This window comes from Rhagoletis pomonella, unplaced genomic scaffold (genome assembly GCF_013731165.1).
Source record: "Rhagoletis pomonella isolate Grant_MI unplaced genomic scaffold, Rhpom_1.0 Rhpom_scaffold_00005, whole genome shotgun sequence".
Lineage (NCBI taxonomy): Eukaryota > Metazoa > Arthropoda > Insecta > Diptera > Tephritidae > Rhagoletis > Rhagoletis pomonella.
Window position 1 is genome coordinate 65,623,384 of NW_023458559.1, and position 21,318 is coordinate 65,644,701.

General features: G+C 36.1%; 1 protein-coding gene across 1 annotated transcript in view; it reads right to left on the minus strand.

Moving 5' to 3' along the window:
• Nucleotides 1-21,318, minus strand: part of LOC118740183 (calcium-transporting ATPase type 2C member 1-like) — a 61,726-nt gene that overhangs the window by 487 nt on the left and 39,921 nt on the right. The window contains exons 3-4 of the mRNA XM_036471679.1: nt 515-830; nt 6-243 (exon numbers count right to left, since the gene is read on the minus strand). Coding sequence (XP_036327572.1) covers nt 6-243; nt 515-830 — 554 coding nt within the window. The remainder of the gene's footprint in view (nt 1-5; nt 244-514; nt 831-21,318) is intronic.

Here is a 21,318-nt window from a genome sequence, read left to right on the forward strand (position 1 = left end):
TTGACATTGCGCGGCTTCTGTTTGAGTACATCGTGATCAACGGGTTCAACGCCAAGCGATTGTGCGGGTGGTCCATCCATAATTATGTTGATCCAGAGTATTTGCATAGCATTCAAGGGATTTGCGATGCCCATGAGAGTAGCGAGCGCGATCAATGAGAGAGCGGCAATCGAGGTACTCAGCTGGAAACGTACGAAGTTGCGAATGTTGTAGAAGATCGCTTTGCCCTCCTCGATGGCAGCGCTGAGTTGGGAAAAGATAAAGGGAAAGAATTAATTACAAGTCGGAGATGTGGGGTCTCATAGTGTAATGAGAAGAGTAGGTAAAAAAGTATGGGGCCGATCATGCAATGGAAAACTAGGAAAGGAAGTAAAAAATTAAAATTACAGGTAAATAGTTAAAATAATGACTAATTTTTTCAGATATGATGCATAAATAAATCCCGGGATCTCCCTCTCTCTCTCTCTACAAGTTTCTTACGAGTACATCATACAACTCATAAAAGTCTACTCACATGATGGTGTGAAAATCATCGTTGACTAGTATCATATCAGCAGCCTCCTTGCAAACATCCGTGCCATTTTTACCCATAGCAATGCCGATATCAGCCTTCTTCAATGCCACGCCATCGTTGACACCATCGCCCGTCATGCCGACAATATTTCCAGTGCGTTGTAGTGATTTGACGATCGCAAGCTTATGACGCGGTGTGACACGGTAGAAAACACTCACATTATTGGCGACCTTATCCAGTTGGTGTTCATTTAGTTGGTCCATTTCTTGACCGGAGAGCGTTTGCTGATGAATTGTGTCGATTCCAATGAGATTCGCTGAAAAGAAAAGAAATATTGATCAGTTAAACATGGTGAAAAATTACTTTTGAGTTTTTTCGTGCAAGTGAAGGAATTAAAAGAGGCTATAACGCTATAACTTTCCAACAACTCTAGGGTCCATTAGTTAGAATTGACTGGAATGACAATTTTTCTACAATTTTTTCAAATTAAACATCGTCACTAGACATGAATAAAGGCGCACTAGTACTTTGACGGCGAACAAAGACGCGTAAAAAAATTTTTACGAAAAAAGGCGCTTAATAAATAGTTCGGCGAAGAAAGACCCGTAAACATAGATGTATACCTGGCCAACGACTGTGACTTCAGCATCATTTCTCAAAAACTCTTTGGAGAATTTACATACTGTTACAACCGCACACATAGTTGACAGCGAAAATAAGTTTACGCGTCTTTCTTCGCCGTCAAATATTTTAACGCGTCTTTCTACGCCGTGAACTATGTTAAGAGTCTTTCTTCGCTGAAGTTTTTATGCGTCTTTTTTCGCGGTCAACATTTTAGCTCGGGCTTTTAGTCGTGTCTAGTGACGATATGCTTTAGATTGTTCTCCAGGAGGGCTCAAAAGCTGTAGTTTGTCTCTCAAAGAGTCCATTCTACCTATACTTGCAGTGTCCTGTCAGATAAACAGAACCTTCGCAACCCATCCAGCACAGAATAAGAACACACTTGGCCACTGTGGCCCCATTGTGATGCCATACCGTAGATACTACCTGAATCCAGTTCAGCCAAACATTCAAAGGAATAGTGGAGAAACGGGCGCCGACGACCTCTCGCTAATGCAGGACAATGGCACAGGTCTATGGTTTCGATTACCTACACATCGAGGTAGCTACGACAGTAGTCGTTTGACTGCATACGCATCCTACTAGCGTGGGTTCCCATCAGGCAATGGCCGGTGAGAACTCCAGTTACATGCCGGAGCAGTGGTCGCTCCAAGCGGAGTAGATGGCTGGATCTACGCTTATTCAACCTAGGCCAAAAATTCCTTGCCGTCCTGCACATTCGTTGCGCAGACCATCCGTTAAAATTATTCTCCAGCCAGAGTTCGAATGAAAATAGCGGAATGCCCGAAACTCGAGCATTACTGATTTCTGACAGTAAGGTGTCTTTCCTACCCAGTACATCCGTAATACAGTTCCGGTACATACATATCTATGGCCGGGCACCTATACGACAAGACTGACGTATCTCCTTGCCAGCTCATTTAGGGTACGTCTACATACCATGACAATCCCCGACGACGATTTGTCACAATTAAGTACTTTAATAGCTCTCTGGCTATCAAAAAAGACCGCTCCTGCATTCGAATTTATATAAAAATCGATCAGCAGCTTCGTTCATTACTTTAAGTTCAGCATGCGAGTATACTCCACTTCTTACTTTCAGATCCAACTAGGAACCATCAGTGTAGATGGATGATGAGTCAGAGTAAGAGATCAGGACAGAATCCTCCTCCCAGTCACCACTTGAGGGGATTCTTGTTTGGAAACGCTCCATCGGTCCAGTGGGCGGGATTGTGTAGTAGTCCATACGCCTGAAGAAAGCTGGAAGTTCTTCCTAAATTCTAGAGTGTCCGAATCTCATATCACTCCACCTGATCAGCGCGTTTAGTCGAATAGCGTCACAGCTTGCCTGTAGTTTACCCTATAGGTCCACATATAGAAGGTGAATCAAGGTCTTTAGGGCTTTGGCGTTGGGGGTAACGCCCCCGTCATCCACACCACCCTTTTAACCTTTATTAGTTTGTCATTTACTGAAGATTTATCCACGGACGGCCACCAGACCGTGATGCCGTAAAATAGAATGGGACGTACCACCGCTGTGTACATACAGTTCACATAACGAAGCTGTAAGCCCCATTTTTCCCCTATTGCTGATTTATAGGCGTACAGGGAAGTTATCGTTATCTTTTTACGATCTTCCACATTGCGTCGCCAAGTTAGCGAAAAAGTCAGCGTGGAACCATTCAAGGAAGTAAGTTGTAGCCAAGCAGTCTAAATTTTCGATGGAGAAAGAACCATGACCGTTTTTGCAGGATTGACACTAAGGCCTGCTTCTTCGGACCAGGTTTCTAAAATGCGTAAGGCACCTTGAACCAGGTCGCATAGAATTTGGGGGTGATTACCAAGTGCCATCATGGCAAGACTAAAGATACCAAATTTGGCATCCTTCGTTGATCGTTTTGTTTACACTTTACAACATTTTTATTATTAAAAATGAATTGTAGGTTCAGATTCCACGTACCAAGAACCCTCACAAAGGCCTTTTGATGGTACATATGAGTATTTGCGACCACCAACTTCAATTAAAAAATGCTCAAAACTGCCAACTTCAGAAAACTGAGCATATGAGTTTTCAATATACAACCGAGTTATTCAGAAAAACTTGGTGAAAGGACGATTTCGTCTGAAAATTTGACAACGAAATTATAGTAAAATATTGTAAAACTCAAAAATTTATCTGTGGGAATTCCTAGCGCCTCTTTTGGACGGGTGCGCACGACTTCTGCGATGGCTTTACAAACGTAGTGGTTGAGCTTACTCGAAGTGACGCCGTAACCTGTGCCGTACAGTGTACGACTTGGGTGTGTCGATGGACAAAATCGTAAGTCTCTCGATAGGAATAACACAAAAATATGGAAAAATATAGTTTCAAAAGCTCACATAATGGCCTACAAGGAAAAAATAATGCCATTATATAATCATTATATAAAACCCCAAAAAAATTTGGTTGAAATTTAACCTAAAAAAAATGAATACTTTGCTAAATCCATCAAACCAATAAACAAATTTTGATTTTGGATTTTATGGACTTTTCTTGTAGATTTTCGATCGAGGTATTCAAACGCATTGTCAAACGTTAACTAAGAAATCTTTTAGGTGCTAATTTTTTAAATTGCAAAGTTGCAAATAAATTTTAAATTTTTAATCAGACTTTCTAGAATTTTGTATGCAGTTTTGTAGCCCATGTAATTCTTGTATAATAAATTGCAAGTTTTAAGTTGTTAAAATATTGCGTTGATTTTTGGATTTTTTTTTAACGCATTTCTTTTGTATGGAAAAAATGCAGCCAGAAAAAAATTATCAAAAACAAACGCGATTTTTTAGCAACTTAAAACTTGCACTTAGAATTTCTTGGGCAATAAAACTGCATACTCAAAAAAAATCTGGAAAATCTGATTAAAAAGATGAAAATTTAGATGCTCTTTAAAAAAATAATACATTTAAAAAATCAAATTATTTTAATTAATTAAATTTAAAAAATTAGCATCTATAAGATTTTTTAGTGAACTTTTGGCAACAAATTTGGATTCCTCGGTCTACAACAAAAGTCCATAAAACCAAAAAACTAAATTTTTTGTTGGAGCTAGCCAGCAAAGTATTAATTTTTTTTTTCGAAAGTAAATTCTTCAACGATATTTTTTGGCGGTTGAATATAATGATTATATAATGGCACTATTTTTCTCTTATCAGCCATTATGTTAGCTTTCGAACCGATATTTTCCATATTTTTATCTTACTCCTATTAAGAGATTTACGATTTTGTCCATCGGCACTCTAAAATCGTACACTCTGTGGCGTGTACGTGATTATTGGTGCATTCCATATTGCCTATTATCAGTATTCAATATCTATAAGTCTAATTGTGGATTGAGTTAGGTTGGCCTTGTTTACTTCCTGAACGGGACGGGTCAAACAGTAAAATTTTTAGCTGCCGCAGTCGGGTGCCCTGCTTCGCTTTCTGAAGCTCACGCTCACACAGCAACAGTCATTTCTCTTCTCTTTACCCTCTTACTTCCCTTCGCCATCATTTAATCATTTTCCATTTATAAATATTTCACAAGTTTTCTTTCTCTGCATTCGTTTACTCATTAGCACCTACATGCAAGAGCATTAACATTTGCCACTTTTGCATTAGCAAGTTTCTTTGAAAAGCGCCGCTCCATCTAAAACTATTTCATTGAGACATTAAAGGCGGCGGACTGCTTATTCTTCTTCTTCTTTACATTATACTCCTACTACGCTTCATGTTTTTAATTTCTGTTTGATTTCTTTTTGTTCACGCTTGAGAAATTTACTCCGACAACTGCATACCTTATCAGTTAATGTTGCTCGTTTCGTTTTTGCTGCAGCGCTTTTGTATTATCGCCCGCAGCCAAAACGGGAGTGCAGTGCGTTTATTGTGGGCTTGATTTGCCCGCTCTTGAGCTTGCCACACCGCAAGGAATGTACAAATGCGCCACATAGAGTTGTCTGCATTTGTGTGACTGCCTGCGGGTGGTTTGCCACTTGATTACTGCCACACACCATTGCTTTGCAGCTCATTTTGTAGAAAGGGCGTTGTTTTCCATTTGGAGTTTACAGTTGCCATTTTTGTGCGTTTTTCCTGCTTTCTATGCTTTCTCTGCTTGCTTTGTGCACTTCCATTGCCATTTCCGGCGTTTTTCAATATTATCGACAACGTGTCCGAGCACTTTTCACTGTCTGCCGTGAAATCAAAGTCACTCTAATGGTGGCTATTGGAATTTTAATTTTTACGTGTTGCAACGTTACAACGGTAGTGGTAGAAGACGATGAGCAGCAAGTATGACGAGTGCTGTTTTCAACTACTTACAACGACTTTTCTCGCACTTTAAGTGAAGTGAAATAATTCAGGCTTTTGTTAAATCCTGCACGTACAAAATAGAGTATATTTCCTAAATAGTATTTTTGCAAAATGCATTTCGAGTGCAACGTGAACTTTCGTACTCAGCTCTGCTTGCGATTTTTCTCTTCTTCTTTTAGTACCAGCACGCTGGCTTAAATTCCTATGCTTGTCAAGTATGATTTAAGCTTCTAGCTCACTAGAAGCGGTTGTCCGACCCAATACCTTGCCCTTCCTTGCTGCAACTTTCATACTTACACTCGTAGTGTGCAGTTCATATTGCTCGTGCACTTCTTGATCTCAGTGTTGTGTTATGCTTTTTTATTGCCCTACTTCATGCTGGGTTGGGTGTCCTGCTGTTTTTCTCAAAACTGTTACAAAACGAAAATGCATGGGTTTACGCACACAAGCAAGCACACTTCGAGTAGCACACTCACATAGATATCAGCTCACATGCACACCCACACATAAGCGCATGCACTTGCTTGCAGCTGGCGCTTTTATTCCATTGCCATTCATACGATCCTTCTTCCTGCTACTTGCCCTTTGCTCCGGAAGTGTAATCGCATTTCCTGTTATTGTCTGCCACGCTGTCGAGTTGCATTAATTGTCTCTCACTCTTTCTTTGCAGTGCTGTGCTCGCTCGCCTGCTTGCTTGCTTGCTCAGCAGGTGGTGTTGGTACTTAATACAATAATTTTAAATGTTCGCACATTTTATTGTTGAAACATTCTCTCAAAGGCTAATAAAAGTATTTGTTTTGGAGCGTTTGTATAGGTGCAGGTTTGTTTTTAAGTTTTCGGGACAGTGGCTTAAATGATATTATTTGTGGGTAAACAATGTGAAGAGATGCTGAGTATACCATATTGAATTTTGTTACTCAATTCTAGGATGCACCGACAAATGTATGGTAGCTTATAACTCGGATTCAGCCAAGCTGCTACGGGCTACTGCTCAGACAAAAATGTTTCACTAAAATTTTTTTAACTTTTAACCAGTTTAACTTTTAAACTCGTTCAGATCTTTCTTCACTTCATACAGCGCATTTAAAATTTTTGGAAATAGTCAGTCCGACTGCTGATGGATTACAGGCTAATGTTGTTTTTCTTGTAACGGCATAAATTTCCCTAACCAATTCTTGGGGAAAAACTGATTCCAGAGACAGTCCTTGGCCAGATATAGATCTGGGTTGTTCTGGTTAGGTAGACTACGGCTACACACTGATCTTTCGTGCGGTGATGGGCATAGGGATCCGCAAATTTCAATTCTGCCAGGAGTATTCACAGAACACTGTCCGTTGGTATTCACGCGTAAGGCTAAGGGCCGGTTAGACATTGACTGGTTAATACTAACTACAGGTTCGACGTTTGTTATCGGCTCACTATTATAGGTCGACCTGCAGTTAGTGTTAGCAACCGACCCTAAATATTGTAACGAATCCTCACTAACGCAACTGGCTTAGAAACGATGAGATGGAGTCATTTCAAATCTTTATTTTAAGTTGAGCAGGTTTTGAGCGGCTACAATCTAAACACCTCGGATCGCACTAGTATTTCGCTATAAGTAAACAGTGCCCTTCCTAGTGGTATCACAAAAGACTGATACTTAAGGTCCAATTGCGCCACTGTTTGGGGAAACTACTTTGGCCTAGCCTGGGTGGGATTAAGACCAATTCCAAACTTACAAAGTCGATGTTTAGCCTACTCATAAAAAACTGTTGTCTTTCGAAGGTGCCATAATTCTATCGACCATTCGATTTGCTTGCGACTCTAAGACACGGACCACAAATGGATGAAAAAATGCTTAGCAAAAGGTGTAAACGTCACAGTTTTATCGTTTTTTCTTCACGTTCTCACTCTCATTTTAAGACCAAAAGAATACTGCCTAATAGATAATGTAAGGCAAGAGGATGGATTTCAGAACCAGTTGCAAAGACAAGAAAAAAATATTAAGAGTATTAAATGATGGGGCTGATGTTAATAAAAATACAAATGTGTAAAAAAAATGTTTTTTTTGTATAAATAAAATATATGGGAAAGCTAAGTAAGGTTTTCTTTTTTTAATGTTTTTAAGCGTAAGAAAATGTGGAAATTGTTTACTGTTGCGTCCTCTGACGGATTTTTCAAGAAAAGAAGAACGTAAATCCAGAAATGCATGTCTCATACAAACAAAAAGTTAAAGCATGCTTTTATACAAAAAAACTAATTTTCGCTATTTGACAAGCTCGAAATTTATTTTAGACCCATGGTTTTTACAGCAAATTTACTTAGAATTTCATGTAGAATGTGCATATATGCCATATCCACTTATTAAATAAAATTTACCCGCCGTAATGTACATATATATATTAGACTGCATCACTCCCCATATAAAATAAAATCGGTACGGTTTTTCCATTGGAAGTATAAAATCTATTATATTTTAAAACTTTCGTCAAAATATTTCGGAAAAATATTAATATATACGTGAGCCGGACCGATTTGACAATACCTCCAAAACTGTATTTTTTATGAATAAAAAAAAAAAGCTTAAAAGCTTAAAAACTTCGCATATAAATATTAAAAAACGTTACCAACGGAATCATAATAATGAGATTTTTTATGCTGTTTTTGAACTTTTTTCGAAGATTGGTTTAAGAAAAACTTGAATAACTCAACCAGAAAGGTGATTTCTCTTACATTTTAGTTCTTTGCAAATAAACTCCTTAAAGGTATTAAAAAGAAAGGTAAGATGAACGAGCGTCATTCCAAGTTGAATGAAGTTGTGTTGATATCAAGGCACCATGTGTTGATATTTACAAAAAAAAAACATTGTGACGTGAATGAGTTTCTTTGCAAAGAAATAAAAAGGGTTAGAAAATACCTTTCCAATACCTCATAAGTCTAAACCGGTACAGGTTTGGCCCAGTTATTCAAGTTTTTCTTAAAGAAATCTTTGATTAGAAACCAAAAATAGCTTAAAAAAATTCGTTATTATGATTCCGTGGGAAAAAAAGTTCATTATTTTTATGCAGATTTTTTAAGCTTAAGCTTTGTTACCTGAGGGGATTTAAAAAAAAGACTTTAAGAAACCATTTTTATTTAGAAAAATTCCATTTGTAGAGGTAAATGTTTTCAGATCGGTCCAGCTCACGTTAATCTTAATATATTTTTCAGTAAAATACCGTATTTAGTACACCCTGCGACAAAAACAAACAACATTTCAAAACACACGAAAGAATTGATATATTCACAAAACTATGGGCCAAATATAGTAAAACTTCGTTTTTAATTTTTCAGTCTTAAGTCAGGATTTTTTTTTCAGAGGACTTTGAAATTTTAAAGATATGATTAATTCAGAAAATTATTTAAAAAAATCAGTGCAATGTAGAATAACAATATGGGTACCATAAGAGAGAGAAAATTCTGTAGAATTTAAAAACAATAACGTTTTTTTAGTTTACCCTATTTTCAAGTTAATAAAGTTAGCAGGATTCGATGATGAGGTCGTACGTATATTAGTCCTCAAACAATAATTTAAAAAATAAAAATAATATTGCAAATTTTCAAGGATATTTAAGCACAAAATTTGTAAAGGACATTTTCCATACCTTATAAACGTCCTTATGCACCAAAAAATTTATTCTGTTATAATTCTACAGAATTTTTTTTTATATGATACCCTTTTTGTTATCATACATTGCACCGAATTTTTTAAATTATTTTTTAAATAATCATATTTTTTAAATTTGAAAGTCCTTTATTATTTACGTATAGTTTCGCGAATATATTAATTTTTTTGTGTGTAAAATTTACTGTCGCGCGGTGTTAGATATTAATAGCATTTCTTTATCATATAATTCAAATCCATTTTTTTTTTTGGAGATAGGCTACTCTCGCTCTTATAGCCTCATATGGACAAAGCACATACATACATATGTATGAATACATATTTTTCAACCTTTTCGGGCAAAGCTCTTGCAACGTCTACTGATTAAAATACGAGTTACTTAAAAAAGTTAAAGTACTTTCCTATCTTTGACTTTAATTTGAATTGTCAAAAGTATGACTCAATTACTTATTTTGTTTATTACTTACATACAACAGTAATCAGATAACAGATATGGCACCATATACATATATACTTTTTTATAAAAATAGGTAGTACTCGTACCTATGTATGTATGAATACATATATAAAGGCCTTTCTAGCCGAGAGTGAGTAGCCGCAGATATCCAATAATCACTTGTACGTGCTTTGTGAATACACTCAAGTGAAAATATAAGATCGTTAAGCGCATTTAAACACAAAGTGTCTACACTGCATTGCTGTATGTATAATTAAAATCAAACAGACACACGAATAAAGGGAATGGAATTAAATTAAATTAAATTTTCACGCACAATTAACTCTAATTGCGAAAATTATTGCAATAATACGATAATAGAGGTATATAGATACATATGTATGTATGTATGTGCATATTTACTTGCACTCACATACTTTGAGTGGATGAGTTCATCAATAAACTGCATATAACACACAATCTGACAACAATTTGATATTCGCATAAATCAGCAAAATTCGATGGTCACTGCCGAAGAATCAACCGACTGCAAAGGGTCTCATCAAAGACCCAATGGCATTTGGTACAGTCAAAGTACATAAATTAACTCTTTGCGTGTTCATTTTGCTGTTGTTTAATGATTTTAATTGTTTCCGTTGCAAAATCATCAACTTTATTTATGCAGCAATGATATTTTAGCAATTGAAATTGCAATTGCAACAGCAAGTAAATTATGCAACAATTGGCTGGGTAGCTGGTAGCCTGGTGGCATGGCATAGCCTTGTTGGGTGCTTTTTGTGACAAAACGCAACATCATTTATTACTACTGCAGCTATTGCAGCTGTATTGTGTATGGCAACGAAAATTTTAGAGGACAACAAACTGCAGAATGCCATGAACAGCCGTGACTACAAAGTTTTCTGGAAAATGGGTGAATAATGTAATGCAATGAATTTTCAATGACAATTACTTCAGATAGAAAATGAGCATGAAAATCATAAATTCATATTTTCCTTCTTGTTAGTATGCGGTTGTCAAAGCGATTAACGAGCCGGCGATAAGCAGAATTTCGCAATGAAATATTAGCAGAAGGTAATTGACACGCTGTCTATGTAGGTACATACATATATGTTCATATGTAATAAACAAATAAATAACAATTAAAAATGCATAAAAAAATTTTAGTAACAAACAGACAGAAGGCAACGTTAATCCGAATAGACGCGCAGTTGATCTGATCAAAATTATAACCTGACAAACTGGCTTCGAATCTCATGGGCTGAAAGATTCTTCTAACATTTGTTTATATGCTTTGACTATAACTTTTATTTTTTTTTTATGAAATTATAGTTGTTGGTTTTTTAATGAAATTAAATTCTAAAAAATTAAATTAACTCAAAGTAATTATTTGAAGTAACATAAAAAAAAATTTAATACAATATTAAAAATAAATATAAATATGAATTAAAAGCGATTTTTAAGTATTCCGGCTACCGCAGACACCGTAGAATACAGAGAACATGCAGAACTAGCCCGGACATCCACCTCGTCGTCGGTAATACAGTCATCATAACATAGCCCTAATTCAAATAAGTTCAAGTTAAATTTCAATTGGATTCCTATCTGAATCAGAGCCGTTTTCTCGACTGCCTACTAAAAATGGACGCCCCCCCCCAGCTGGAAATTCTATAAAGTTTTACCAAATTGAGATCGTTTTGGGAAAGAACTAAATTATGCAATAGCACAAAAAAAACTTTGTAAAGAAAATTTATGCTGGCCATTTGTAAGACTATGCCGAATTTCCACTATGCACCTAACTCCAAATACAAAAAAAAAATTATGCCCGCATTCAACTAGACCTTAAATGACTGAAATTTTATTAACACAGTTGAACTTTATGCCGAATTTTCACTACCCAGGCATTTAAATGCAAAAAAAAAAACACTACCTTTTAACCAACTGTGTTTTTACTAAAGTTATATGTATGCATTTCTAAATATTCGTGTCACTACTTTAAAAATAATAGTCACTAAATCTGTTTCCACACAACTAAAAATATAGTTTTTATTTTTCCAATGCCTAATGGAAACTCGGCATTACAAATAATTTTTACCATTTTAAAAATGTTATGTCCCACTTATAACTGGTTTCACGAAAGCAATTTAAGAATGATGATGGTTTTGGCGACCTTTTCACTTCTTAATTGATGGACTAACAAATTAAGAAAGCAATTTAAGTGAAAAATTATTTTTGCTATTCAAATTTAATATGAAAACTGACGCAAAGAAAAGTCAATTTTTATTTAAATTGCTGGTAAACCGGCAGTTAATTATCGAAATTTTTACTAGTGCCCACCCGCCGGCCGAATTTTTTTGTATGCCGAGTTTTCAAATGGCTTGTCGAACAGACAAAATTTTTAATGACAATGTTGGGTATTGAAAAATACCCCTGTCATGGGGCCAAATGCATAAAACCTAAACGAATATTTTGTCTTAAAATTTCAGACCTTTTACTCGATTTGTTCAAATACATTTAAGTGAAAGGTATGAAATTTTAAGTAAAATCATTTGTTTAGGTTTTATGCATACGGTCCAAGATCTTCACCAATATTGTATCCTGTCTGTTTCCACATGGCATTTTTAAATGGTATACTTTTTTTGTCATTTCCATGCTGCATTAATGACTTTTATGTTTAAGGTAATGATACCGGTTTTATAATGTCCAAATTTTTTATTAAAAATCATCACTTAGTACACAGTGTTAATCCGGCATTGGACATTAAAAGACAAAAAAAAAACTCTGCCATTAAAAATTCCCTGATGTTTTCTTATGAAGCACATATATAGTGTATCGCACGTTTAATACTATAACGAAGTATTTAAAAATTTCACTTTTGTGGGAAAACGCAATAAAATTTTTATCAATTTATACAGTTGGTATACAAAAAATCTGCCTTTGCCATATTTGGGAAGTTTGGTTATCTGTTAAGCTGAACATATTCTACTCATAGAACTTATCAATATCCATTCCAAAATGTTTCATTAAAATTTTAACCATTTATAGCCAGTTTCCCGAAAGCAATTTAAGTGAAATTTTGTATTTTTTTTTTTGTATTTATTGTGACAACTGACAGAAGGGAAAAAATCATTTTTTACTTAAATTGCAGGTGACACCGGCAGTTATTGCCCTATGGAAATATTAGAAAACATACATACGCATTGCCTGAAGCTTTCATATGAAACACACAGTACCTAATTTCCTTTCCTCTGAATTGGTGATTCTTTCAAAAAAAAATTCAATACCAAAGCAAATATGTAAACACTCTATTAGCACTCAGTGAGTGCAAATTAATACTTCAACAACGAATTTCAATTTCAATTATGAAAGCATAAACGCACTGAACAATTCATGGATACTTGATAATCCTTTCACTGCAACTCTATTCTTTAGATATTTTCCACTCAATAAATTTCATAGTAGATTTTCGATAACAGTTAGTGCGAAAGTAAATAACAAAAACCGAAACGAAAAAAACGCTGGGCAAACAAGCGAAATGTCTTATTCAAATACAATCGTCATTGTCCTTGCGCGCAAAAGTGCCGAAAGGCACAAGGACATTTGCATTAATTCGCGCGTATAAACAATGAGCATCCGAGTGAAAGCCGTGCATGCAACGGACGGAAGTATGACAGTTGCGCGGGCGGAGTACGGAAGAAAGGTAGAAGCTCTGCAGCGAAGTAAAACAAAGGAGGAAGGCAGCAGCAGGAGCAACGGCAACAGCAACAGCAGAAAATGAACTAATGATAATTATCATAGTCATTATGTAGGAGACACTCACAGAATAACAAGTCGAGGGGCAAGAAGACGAAGGGTAAGAAGAAGTATAGCGCGCGTAGTAATAACTTTTCTTCACTTCGCATGGCGCTGCAAAAAATTATTAAAAAGCAAATAATAGTTAAAATGAAAATAACAACTGACTTAGGCAAGCACGAAGGACGAAAAAATTACGAGCAACTGTGGAAAAGAGGGAGTAACGTTGAAAAGCGTGGAAATTCGCAAACAAAAACTGACTAACAAACAATGCGCGCAGATCTAGCTGCAACTGAAGAGGCGAATGACAAAAGTGAGCACTTGAAAAAGTGCGGAAATGAATGAAGAAGTTAAAAACGCAGCGAGTGAGCAGATGGCGCAGGAGGAGAAAAAGCTCATTACCCAGCGATGAGCGCATGGAATCTAGAAATGAATTAATAAGTTTGATTGAAAATGTGAGGAAAGGCAAAGTAAGAAAAAAGAAGTCTGAAGCAAAGAAACTCATTTGGGGTAGTGAAAAGAAACACTGACACACATTTCTCGCCCTAGCACTTTAAAGGAACGATTTCGGCTTCACACATATGAATTAAAAACGAATCAATTTAACCAGCTAATAATTCAAAACTACTGCTAGCGATTTTAGTTTAGTTGGAATGTGCAAAGTAGCACAAATTTCCAGAACTATCATCCAGCTGAGTGGCAACACTTAAAAGGCATACATATTTACATCTGGAGTGTCTTTGTAGTTGCATCCTACTTGAAGGATATGCATGCTATCCAGCACAGCAAAACTTTGACGCAACAACAACACAGCTTAAATAAGCAAACTAACAAAGTCGCAAAATAAATAAACGTGTTGAAAAATTGGTGTGTATATATGTATGAATTTATGTGTTGCAAGCAGTAAATAGGAGCTCGAAGAACTCGAGCGACACAGCAATCAGTTGCCGACGTTATAGTGTAGTGTAAAAAAAAATATCCAGGCGATGTATAGGAAGAATATTGGCATACAAACTTTTAGTTTTGTTTTGCGTGAAAGACTGGTAACAATACCCATAGGTGCGGTGCTTGAGACATAGTACACTGTGAGAAAATATTGGATTGATCAAATGTGTGGGAAAATTTTCAAATATTTTAGGTCAACTAGTGATAGTCTTTAAACTAGGGAGTTTAGAAAAATGTTCCCGACTCAGTCTCTGAAGAAAAAATCGCGGTCATAGTTAAGTGAACAACTCTCTTCATGAGGACATCAGGCATTATCGTGGTATCAAGAGATATTTTTCAGGCTGAAAATACATCGCATTCCAATGCTTGCGAAAAGACATACAAATAGGCAAAAATAGGAAGAAGCTCGAGTTGTTTTCACCTTAATATTCTTCTCACTAAACTGGCTCTTTAATAATTTTGGAAAATCTGTCCAGATATAGAAGAAAATTTTAGTGACTTGACAAAACCAGAATGTGGTTTGAACGCAATCATGGGTACTCCTTCGGAATCGGCACTACGAAAACTGGTTCTTCCTTATTTTTATCGCACCATATGATTTAAGATACAAATTGTATTCCAATTGCGCTAAAGGCCTCAATAAACTTTGTTTATAAGGTCTCGGATTCCCCTTACAGTTCCTACAAAAACTAGACTCAATGAGCTATCCGCAGAGCGTATATTATCTATTCGTTTTGACTTGACTTGTGTATTTCTAGACAGCCCATCGTTCCATCTTCCGCAGCAGTTCTCTCTCGAGAACGAGCATTATGAGTGACTTTTAGAGACGGGTATGCTCTGGCCTGCACCTGCTCTTCAGTTATCCAGCCCATAGGAGAGTGCTCGCTCGTTACACTGAAACACTGAAGATTTTTTTGCATGCTTCCCTTCATTGAACTTTAGAGTTTTACCCAAGGTTAACGAGCTCTAGAGTGGCTAGTGATTGACTCATACTTTGAAAGAGAGGAAATTTTTAGGAAGAGCTAGTTTTCTAGTGCAAGCATTTCATTGGCCATTTTACGGTAGGTGCCGTGGCCTTCCTAAGTAGCCTCTCCAATGTTTTGGTGACCGAATTCGAGACAAACGATTCAATAAACAATCAGTCTATAATCCGTCAGTAAAAGTATACAGAAGAATCTTAGTCAGTCAATTACCCCACGGTGAGAACTATAGAACAATGATAACTGATGGGTTTTGAGCTAAATTGAGCTATTTGGATGTGGTCGAAATGTAGTTCTATCAAGACGCCGAAACATCTGTATGAACAATTTGACGCTATGATTATCACTCACAGAGGTTACGTAAACATACCGAAAATATTGCGTGTAATTTGACGGTGCAACACTTTTTCAGAAGTTGCAGGACCATACCAATGATACTCAGTCGAAAGAATCCATACGGCAGAGCCGTCGCCTTTGTATTGTATTATAAAATTATGTGTATTTACTACCTATTTGGCTCAGTAAGTATTCCTTTCAGTCAGGCATGAAGTAAGCAATTGTTAAAAACCAATTTAACCCCTAATGGACTATTAATATGCATTTAAATATTTAAAGAACTTTGCACCACTTCTTCACTGCAAGATACATAAATACATAAATATATCTTGATTTTTCGAATATCGAATAAACCGGCTTTTTACAATCGAATAAACCGGGTTTCAGGCTAGTTTATTTATATACAAGCCAGAATCTATAAATTCTAAATATTTACTTTATTGAAAATGGAACTAGACCATTTTTATTAACTTTAAAATACTGAACTGCAGAAAATTAGTTAAAACAAGTAAAAAAGTCTAAGTTCAGGCGAAGCCGAACATTAAATACCCGGCGCACGTATTAAATATAGTTGTTTCACTTTTCGGAAAACTACATGGTAAGCGGTGGTCGTTTTATCCCTATTTCGGGCATGGTATGTTCATTTAGACTTAATGAGATAACGTTATACTGTTATAAGTGGGCGTTACAACGCCCATTTTTTAAAATTCCTCAGTAATCTTATTTCTTTTTAGGAGATTGTTGTGAGTATCAGCTTTGAGGAAATTAGCGTTCTTAAATTTCGAAATATCGAAGTTTCCGCATTTCTGAAATTTACCGTTATATGAAAAGTGGGCTTAATTTTAGTCCGATTTCAAAAATTTTTAACGTCTTGCTTTTATGTGTCAATTACAATTAATTTGCCAAGTTTGATTCAAATTCAAGGAACGGTTACCGAGATATACATACATACATTTTCATAAGTGTGCGGTGCCACGCCCATTTTCCAAAAATTTATTATAAGCGTATTTCTTGCTACAATTTTATTTCAAATCAATTTTGAATAAAATCTCTTCAGTATTTAGTAATTTATTTAAGATTTCGTATATCTCTAAATTCCTCTTTCTCCTACGCGTTTCGGCGTACTTCACGCCTCATCCATTAAACAGATGGGTAAAGGTCGTGCCTTGGTCTGATCTTAGACTATATATTAGCAGGCATATTGTAATTTTGGTCATGATTTCGGATTAACAGCAATAGAAGTATATGCAAAATAAAACCGGTTTTTTTTTCTTAATTTGAAAATGGGGAACCGTTTTCGGGTTAACTCAAAACCCGGTTTTCGGAAAAGCGCAAATAATGGAACATCGACGATATAATAAATTTATACGCACTTGTAATTTCAAGTGTCACATGTTTCTATGTTGACTTACATTGTTCACCTTGGCAGCTCCTTCCTCTACTTTGTCTGCAAATTCAATTCTATTTATTTACAATTGAAGTTTGTGTATTCTGAATGTTATTTATACTACCTGTTTACCACCCACAAATATTTACGCAACCTATCACAAGGAACTACTACAACTAGGAACTACTGCATCTATTTACTATGTATGTATAAAAAAGTAATCAAAATATATGTATGCTTATTTATACGTTCGAGCAGAGGAAGAGCGGTAAAGATAAGAGAGCAAAAAGCGCAAAACAGGCAGCAATTAAAACTCAGAGCGACTCAGAACGAAATCAATGGCCACGAACAAATGAACGAAGACGTGTTAATCACATGACAAAACAATACACAAGACAATAGACGCTGACAATGAAGAGATCGGTGCTAAGGAGGTAGACAAATGTCCAAGGGAGCTGTAAACTTGCACTAACAAAAGGCAAACAAAGGTGGTTGAGTACATATTCGAGGGAAATAGAGTGGCAAATTGCAAGCGCACAGTGGGATTATGCAATAGCAAATAAACAAAAATTGTAGTAGTGAAATCAGCAATGCAATAAAGGAAGCTGCTGGTGGACACACAATCGTAGAATGCCAATTCTTGGCAAGGACAAACAGAGAAGAATTGCACGGTATGATTGCTTTGCGACACTAATACAATGACCCCGATTTGGGTCGGCACAACGGGGTTATATTGCATGCAACATATATGCATAAGTATGCTGCTGTGTGCAAGCGTACGTGTTGGGGTGTGGTGTTGTAAAGGGTCAATATAGTTTATGGCCTTAACTATTATGCCACTGGGGGAAAATATGTACTTTCAAGTGGTTTTAATGGGAACAACAAGCAAATAATTTCACAATCAGTTCACGAGTTTGGCAAGTGGGAATTGAATGCTAAGCGTGAAAATAGCTAGTGCTGAAAATTTTAGTTTACAGGTGGAATTTATCGCAATGGCCGCAGGTTGGCGAGTGGGCTTCGGTTGCGCCAGCTCTTTAGTTGTGAGTGGTCTTTTGTTTTTCTACTTCATAGAAACAGAAAACAAATAAGGAGGAAGTTGGACAGAATGGTTTTACTTAAATGCATTTTAAATTTAAAATGAAGTAAAAGCACTTCCTAATGGGATATGATGGGAACCTTTACTGCAAATTAAAATGCATTCCATGTCTTGATCCACAGAAATACTTAGATTCGGTGGATTTAATATTGTATGAATTTATGCTATTAGAAAGTTTAAAAAACAAAACTAATAAATGAGGAAAAAATTTTTAGAAAATATATAAAACAAAACTGATGAATGAAGAAAAGATTAAATGTAAATATGTGTCATTATTTCTGACTCCTGCCACACTCTTTGGCCTGGAAAAGCCCAATTTTTATAAATTATCTTTAGCACTGTATAGTAAATGATAGGTTGTCGTGTTGGAATCATAGCGAGCGCTAACCGCCAAAATAACGTAAGCAAAAAAATTTTCTTTTTGATGCATAAATGCATCTAGATGCTCTAGGAATATTTCTGCATGAAAAAGAAAATTTTGTAAAAATTTCACATACGGTATTTTGGCGGTTAGGGCTCGATATGTTATACACTCAGAAAACAGCATTTCCTTAAATCAAGAAAACAGCATCCTTTTTTTCTAGTTACTGTTTTATAATTAAAAAAATAAATAAAAAAAAAAATAAAAATTTACTGCTCTGGGACTCGAATCTTGCATCTCTGGACTAGCACTCCAGAGCTTTGCTCTGTCGGCCATTGCCACTGTTTGAGCGCCGCGAGCAACATGACATACTTATTCCTTTCACGGGGGATGAAATGGCAAGTAAATTTTTCCTAAAAACTAAGGAATTGTGGTTTCCTTAAACTGAGTCAAATCGTTTACTCATATTAAGGCAGCCATGTCATTGGAACCATTTCAAGGTAATATTTCCTTCGAATAATATACTTTTTTCCTAGGAATGTTTTTTCTGAGTGTAGAGAAGAATGTCGCCATTATCTTTTCCGCTCGGAGGACATAAGAATGCCGTTTGTTAAAATAAAAGAAATTTTTCTTACACTTGAACGCGATTTTTTCTAAAACTTGCACCCGCATCTATCAACAGTTTACGAGTGATAGTTCGGCAAGACTTGTGTTGCCCAGTTTTAAATTTTTATGTAATATAGATTTCAGATCGCCACAATGCCAACTATGTGTATACATTTCTTGAAGCCAAGCAGAAATTAGATACCTTTAGAAATGCCAATTTCTTGGGTAGATTAAGAAGAATTCGGCCCTTTAAGAAAACGGAATAAAAACTTTTTAGAATAGTAAAATCAGAGTTATTTTCTGCTTTAGCCAGGGCTTCGTTGAAAATTACGAAGTTCACAAAAAATAACAATACGTTAGAAGCTCTCAATAGGGCAGTAACAGGCCACATTCTTTACTTTAGCCATTAAGAAACTTTTTAAGCAATTGAGTATTTGTCAAGGTTTCGTCGTCTTTTACTTCCAGAAGAGGACACTTGATGTGTAACGACGAATAATGATCATACAGCAATGTCAGAAGATACAGGCATCTTTTCAATGAGCATATTTTTACATAGTTCATAGGTATCTACATATGTAGGTCTTCTGAGGTACGGCCGAAGTTTAAACATCATTGCTAACGTGCTCACCCATATAAACCGCCGCAGGAACATCTCACCAAGGATGTAACTTAGGTACAAAAATTGTGAGCTTAGCATAGAAGCACACTTCACTTACTGAATTGGGATAGAACTACATAACTTTGAGCCTAGTGCTTACACCGGCTCCGGGTGCAGCATTTGTAGAAGGTTTAGTGCGATTAAAGTTCCACATTGACGGGGTTAAGGCTTTCGATGTTACCTCCTCTGAAAAATATATAAATATATATGCGAGGAGCAACATGTTCCAGTGGGATACTGATGTCCGCTCGATTCCTATTTATCATCATTCACAGTGGGAGTTTGAAAATATTTTCTAATTATGGTTTCGATGACCAGATGGACAGTTTTCTGACAACTAGTCATTAAGCATTAAGGGGACTTTAGTTTAACCTGGAGCTACCAGTAAATGTTCTAAAATATGCAAGCCCAGCGCTTAAGCCTTAAAGGGATCTCAAGAGTTTAAGGGCACGATACGAGGTGTTTCGCTGCATATTTTACCGGGCGTTGTAGTGAAACTACCTTACAAAATATGGCAATTAATATATCAACCACACTAAGAAGATTAATAGCTTAAGGTATAGGCAAGAGATACCACATTTTGCCTAAGATCAAAACGCTGTTAAAGCTTTCTAGGTCGTTGTTAAAAGTGGGATTTTAAAATAAAATTGAATAACTACCTGCATTCAGCCTAATATTTTTCTTCAACAAAAAATCTGAATCATTGAAAAAAAGAAAATCTTATCCTTAGTTGGACTAGCAAATGGTCTACTCTTTCTACTCAAAGTGCCAATAATATTCACTGGTATTTGTGGGGGAAAGGACTTGTGACGCACCTAATCTACGGTGACCAGAATTCCTAAATAATTTTAAAATTCGCCATCGAAATTTCAAACTTAAAAAAAATCTAGGCATGCAGTTTTGTAGCCCATTTAATTCTAGTATATTAAAGTGTAGGTTTCAAGTGGTGAAGAATTACCGTTGATTTTTGGATTTTCTTTTTTACAGAGGGTGTTGCGCATTTTGATTCATAAACTGACTTTTACTTAGTTTAGAAGCCCAACAAAAATGCAAATGGATTTGTCTGAAGTCCCATTATTGAATAGAGTTAGGTTAGGTTAGGTGGCTGCTGGTCAGTTTGCCAGCACACTTAGGCCCAATTTCAGATAGCCTGTTTAAGTAGAGATTCTTTATTAACTCTAAAAATTCATTTTCGGATCATACATTTAATCTGGACTTAAATTACCAATATTGGTTATTTACAAGATTGATAGATGAGTTGTTTTGTCAATCTTGTCAAGCAACAATCAGCTGTTCAGTACAAAATGTAAACAAACAAATAAATGCAATAGCAATTTGAAGGAACAAGCGACAGTGGTGCCACTTGTTTGGCATACTTATATAAAGATGACCTGAAACCCAACGAAAGCGAAATGGCATTTAGTTAAACTTAAGTGCCCTTTAATTCTTCATCTGTAATTGGCCTTTATGCCTGTAAAAGGAACGTTTGCGATACCGCAGAGATCAGAAAAAACCCCCTACTCCGCCTTGAACCAGTTTCTGGGGTCAGAAAATCTGACCAGCTGCCGTCTACTGAACATTGCCGGTGTGCTTAAATCGTT